General features: G+C 38.1%; 1 protein-coding gene across 1 annotated transcript; it reads left to right on the top strand.

The window, feature by feature from the left end:
* Positions 1–3,557: 3,557 nt before the first annotated feature.
* Positions 3,558–5,690, top strand: LOC108260073 (uncharacterized). The gene is made up of 2 exons (XM_017460028.3): positions 3,558–4,171; positions 4,805–5,690. The coding sequence occupies exons 1-2, from the start codon at positions 4,090–4,092 to the stop codon at positions 5,425–5,427; spliced, it is 705 nt and encodes a 234-aa protein (XP_017315517.2). The 5' UTR covers positions 3,558–4,089; the 3' UTR covers positions 5,428–5,690.
* The last annotated feature ends 310 nt before the right edge of the window (positions 5,691–6,000 follow it).

The following is a 6,000-nucleotide window of genomic DNA, read 5'->3' as shown; positions in this document are numbered from 1 at the left end:
TTGGTAGCTTCAATATTATAAAATACAGAATTTAACTGCACAGTGGCTGCTAAAAATGACATCAAAGCCAGCAAAGCTTGCAGTTCAGTCTCCATGTTATTGTTTATATGGTGAAGGTAGTGTAGTGGTCATATGTTAGGGGCTTGACGAATCAGGGAAGGATACGCAATGATCCAGAAAACCCAGTCAGGGAGGGAATGTGGGCAGCCTGCGTTTTGGTCTGTTTTCACCTACTGGCGACTTGCAGCAATAAAATCACTGTATGTGTGAACGTACTTTCAGACATGGTTGGAAAAGACAGAAGTCTAGATGGTTACATGAGCCACACCTACACACACACACACACACACACACACACACATGCACAATACTTATAAATACACTCATTAGAATCAGGACATACACTCACCGTCCACTTTATTAGGAACACCTGTACACATGCACATTCATGCACATATCTAATCAGCCAATCATGTGGCAGCAGCACAATACAAAAAATCAGGTCAACAGCTTAGCTGCATGAGTGTGTACAGGCGTTTCTAATAAAGTAGACGGTGAGTGTAAGTTTGTGTATGTGAGTGTGTCACCTGTATTATGTGTGTGATCCATTAACAGTGTAGTCTTGATCAGATGTTCTCATGCTTGGTGTGTAAACTGCAGCACAATGGAACAGTGTGTGTCTTTACAGACTCCAGATGAGTGTGTGTTCATCCACCTGGACAAAGCCCTGTGTCTTCAGCATCACACACACTTCATCCATACTGTGGAGTCATACATACATACACAATTGTTATAGGTATGATATTCAGACAGTATAGAAGTGTGTGTGTGTGTGTGTGTGTGTGTGTGGATTCCTCTTGAGTGTGTTCACCAAGGCACTGGTTGGTAGTTTGAATTTCTCTGTGCTTTTCCTTCACATTTTACGACATAATGTTGCAAAATACACACAAAATCCTGCTTGATTCTGAAGCGAGTCAGTGAAGCCACAGGCTTAGTCCTAAACCTAACGTACACACACACACACACACACACACACACACACACACACACACACACACACACACACACATGTGGTATTTGGTGAAAAAGCTATAAATAAATAATAAACTTAGGTAACACCCTTTTGAATACTTTTTTGCATAAACCTGAAAATGCTGTTCTCCACCAGCATCATGTCTATAGGCTCCTCCCTTTCTCCTGTCATTGGCTCTCTGGGCTGGAACTTCCTATCCTGCAGGCCATATAGCATGACCATCACCAGGGCCGTGAGGTCATCACGCTAAACATATAAAAATCCAGTGTTCATTTCATTCTCAATGATGATTATTAGCATTGTCCAAGAAAAATGCAAACTTACCAGTTGTTGAGCGGACTGGAACAAGATGACTGGAAGCAGCTGTCAATCAGCACGTCCTTCAACAGCACTGGGACTGGGATCAGATAAAAAGTGTCATTTAGTATTCAATAAAAATAGAATAGAGTAAAATACTGGCGGCTGAGTTGCCAGTCACTTACAATATTTTTACAGGACTTCTTCTGTAATCAACATTTACAGTGTAGTACTGTTATTCGCAAATATAGCATCCTACTGTATTATCACATCATTTTCAAATATTAAACTGTGTTGTCTACAGCAGTACATTGTATTTTTACAGGGGAATACTCGAATTATTGATTTTCATACTGCATTTCTAAATTGAATTATTTGTCATTAAATAATTACAAATATACTTTTGCTATTTCCCATAACGGTAGTGGCAATAGGAAGTGGAAAACAACATAATTTGCATGTTTAAACATTTATTTTTAAGTGCAGAAAATGTTTGTGAACACAAGGACTATAGCAGATAAGCATGTAAATAAATGCCATCACAGTGTAGATGATAGATGGCATGGACAGGAAGGTCAACACAGTTATGCACTTTTACAAATGAAAGAACAATACTGTTTCTTTCTGTGGTGCATTAGTGTTGATGTGCAGAATGATTTGATTAGACAATCAGTGCTTTAAAATTTCAGACTGTAGAAGGAAAAAATAGCCCAGACCTGCAATAGTACTTTTTAGTATTTTTATATAAGGTGGTAGCTTAATGCTAGTTGCTAGATGCTAGTAATGGAAATGTTTTGGGTTCAAATCCCAGGGCTGAAAGAAAGCCACACTTGCACCCTGTCAGCTAACAAAAGTGTTACAGTTCTAGTAGCATCATTATTAGTTAAATGTATAGGAACATTTTCACTAACCTTTTGTGTGAATGTTGTGTGAGAAATGTTCCAAAAACATTTTTATGTTTGTAACGTTACAGTCTAACACTATAAGGGGAATAAAACACTTTGGGATGTGACATCACACCACCTCATTTTTGATTATTTTCCTATAAAAGTGAGCTTTGTACCTTACATAATCACATTCTCTGATACCTGATAGTTGGATAGCTCAGCTTCAACTTGGATTCTTTCTAAGTAAGTCACTTTGCATGAAAGTAACCACCAAATCCACTAATGAGGGCTGACAAAAAAAAGCTCAAAAATGTAAAAGAAACAGGAATGAATCAGGCAGAAGCTTCCCAACATGGACACGACAATGTTACACACTGACAAAAGGCTCTCAGTACATATGGTTTCATACTATATTATATTATATTATATTATATTATATTATATTATATTATATTATATTATATTATATTATATTATATTTTATTGCACTGAGAAAACAGATAGCAACTGCTTCTAGATCATGTTTGAAGTACTTCCTGTTTGTGACGGATGGTGATGGTGAAAATCGTCAAAGTGTACGATCATTTTATTTACGCTTTGCTAAGTGCAATGTACTTTAAGTGACAGTGGTGTGAAAATATTCAAAAGTGTTTTAAAAGCTAGTTTTAAACTGACTCCTATCAATATATAGTTTAGGATCGACTTCACACCCTGATTTAGTATCAAAATAAAGTTGGGTTCAGCGTGTATAAACTTTTTCTTAATGGAACAAGATATGATTACACAAAGATTTTACATAAACACATTGGCTTATATTGATTTAAAAAAATAAGTCTATGAAAAAACACAAACAAAAACATTTGTATAAAAAACAAAGAGAAGTGAAAAAAATATAATACAAACATACAAATATCTAAAAATTATTTATAAACATAACATACATATCAATTTTATATATACCGTATATAATATATATAGCACTTTAATTAATCATGTGCGTGTGTGTGATTAATTACAAAATATGTACAAAATACCCCCATTATTAATAATAATAGTAAATATACGAAAATTTGTTTTTATTAATTTAGTAAAAATGGTAAACCAAAATCCAGAATCTCTCTACACACTGTTTATATGGATACAGTACTTAAATATGATTTACTATTTATATATTACTGAACTATAAATATATAGAGAGACTATATTATGTGAATAAATTATATATTAAAATTTTAAACAACTGCTACAATACTCGAGAAAGCCACCATTTTTATCTTCATAATATAAAATAATATCTATAAGACTGAATGAGTAATTGGTTCCGGGAGAAACAGCGCCTGCCATTATTGGATGTGACGTCACAGGTCATGGCAACGGCTTTAAGGCTTTTGCTTGTTTTTAAATGTTTGTTTTCAAATTTTACAATGTTTATTTTCGAACGTTTCGGAGGGTATATAAAGCGAGACGGAGCGGTAGCACTTCAGTTCTAAATCTCTCAAACTCTGGCTTACATGTGCGATTTTCACTCTCTGACCATTTTCTACACGGCGATCTGCAGTCAAATCCTGAACCAAGTAATACCGCTACGATCATCCCAGCACCGAGTCACCTCATCCCGGCACCGAGTCACCGCTACGATCATCCCGGCACCGAGTCACCGCTACGATCATCCCAGCACCGAGTCACCGCTACGATCATACCGGCACCGAGTCACCTCATCCCGGCACCGAGTCACCGCTACGATCATACCGGCACCGAGTCACCTCATCCCGGCACCGAGTCACCGCTACGATCATCCCGGCACCGAGTCACCTCATCCCGGCACCGAGTCACCGCTACGATCATTCCGGCAGCACTTGCGGCGTCGCAGCGATGATCTTTAGGAGAGAAGACCTGCCGCAGCTCCTGGAGGATGAGCCTGAGACCGGAGTGAGCGGACTGTCTGACAGCAACGGTAAGTTACCCCTTTTCCTTTCAGCATCACACACACTTCATTTCAGATAAGCACAAGTGCTTTAAACACAGCGTTATCAAAATAACGCTAAACCGGTGTTCCACCGTAGCGCAAAATTATAGCTAATATCTATGGATCCATCATCCTACCACATCGAAAACTCCTACTGCGGGTTTCTGCTTCGCGTCTGTGAATTCTTATTAGGCAATGGTGTGGTGATTTTACACTGCAAAATACCCTATCAGACTGTCCTACCATATAAAATAAACAGGTGTGGTGATTTTTCACTGCAAAATACCCTGTCAGACTGTCCTACCAATATAAAATAAACAGGTGTGATGATTTTACACTGCAAAATACCCTATCAGATTCCAAGTCCACACGCAAGTAGTATAAAATGATGGGCGTGTTGTTCAACGTCACAAAAATAATGCAATATTGATGTGCACGTGCACAGTAAGCCCTGGAAACACTGACTGTAGGATGAAATGTCAGGACACCTGATTTGCTAGCGCTTGGTTTAACTTGTTTTTAAAAAAAATGTTACATAGTTTACTAAAAGTTTGCTAAGTTTTGATTCCTTTTTATGAAATGTGGAGATGTATCTCACTCTCTTCATCTCCCTTCACACAGGAGCATGGATGGAGGAAACTCCGTCTGACCTGCTGCTTGCCAGTGAGCTCCACTACAACACCGTGGAGGCTCGTGACAATGAGGAGTCCTACAGTCCTGATCAGGTAGGTATCAATTGTTTTGCAGGGGAGGATGTACGCCGGGGGAGGAGACGGAGAGAGCAGATGAGTGAGGACAACACCGAAGAGGCCCCTCCTAGAAGAAGACGGCGTTTGGAGCAAGAAGATGAAGACGATGAGCTGATTGACTTCACTGGTTGGGAGAGGAGCTCGTCCCCTTCGTGGCACGTATCCCCTACATTGTCATTCGTACCACCTGAAGATACTCCATCCAGCAGGGCGAATTTCTGGATGAGGATGTGGGAGCACATGAGTGAAGAAGAGGACAACGATGAAGAGGACCCTCCTAGAAGTAGACAACATGAGGAGCAAGAAGACACTGAGAATGATTTGGAGAGGAGCTCATCCTCCTTCTCCCTTACTTTTCACTTCTTTCCCACTAAAGATGGTGCGATTTACGTCCTTCTTGTCGTTATCAGCACTCACGACGTAATTTTGGGCCCAACTGGACTTGTTCCCGTTTCCACTGACATTCCTATTAGTTTTCTAGTTACTCTTAACTAGTAGTATAGTACTAGCTATTAAGCTACCATTAGATAAGCTCCAGTCTTAGGGTTTTACAAGTCTGGTAGCTATTTCACCTCTAGACTCCAGCATCAATCTTTCTAAAAATCTGTTATGTATTTTCGGACTAGCCTTCGCTCAGTTCACTCATTTCATTTGTACAGTAGGATTTGTATTGTGTATTTAGGATATAAGCATTAATCTAATGTATATTTATCAAATTTATATATATTAAATGTGTAGGCTAGACATATTAGTGCTAAAATAGGTTATGTCTATTTTTATGATGTTTATTAAATACAATAAACTTTTTATTAATGATTACATTTAGTTAAATCTGAAACAGTCAATAAACAATTATATTTTTCATAACAAATATGTCTCAAGTGTCTCTTTCTTACACTATAAACACTTCTCACTGGTTTCTCATATAATTACAGTGTAAAAAATACACCTTCAGTTGAAACCTTGGTGTTCAGAAGTAATTGCGCTGTTTTACTCCCACAAGTATTTAACAACATGGACATTGTTTAAATTCTAATAAGCAAAAATATTCCAACCTGTCAAATCTAC

The sequence above is a fragment of the Ictalurus punctatus genome, chromosome 28 (genome assembly GCF_001660625.3).
Source record: "Ictalurus punctatus breed USDA103 chromosome 28, Coco_2.0, whole genome shotgun sequence".
NCBI lineage: Eukaryota > Metazoa > Chordata > Actinopteri > Siluriformes > Ictaluridae > Ictalurus > Ictalurus punctatus.
The sequence above is the reverse complement of the archived record's forward strand: the minus strand, read 5'-3'. Positions and strand labels throughout refer to the sequence as shown.

Coding starts and splice junctions, on each gene's coding strand:
- LOC108260073 (XM_017460028.3), top strand. CDS start 4,090: ATGATCTTTAGGAGAGAAGACCTGCCGCAGCTCCTGGAGGATGAGCCT. Junction 4,172..4,804: donor CGGACTGTCTGACAGCAACG/GTAAGTTACCCC, acceptor CCCTTCACACAG/GAGCATGGATGGAGGAAACT.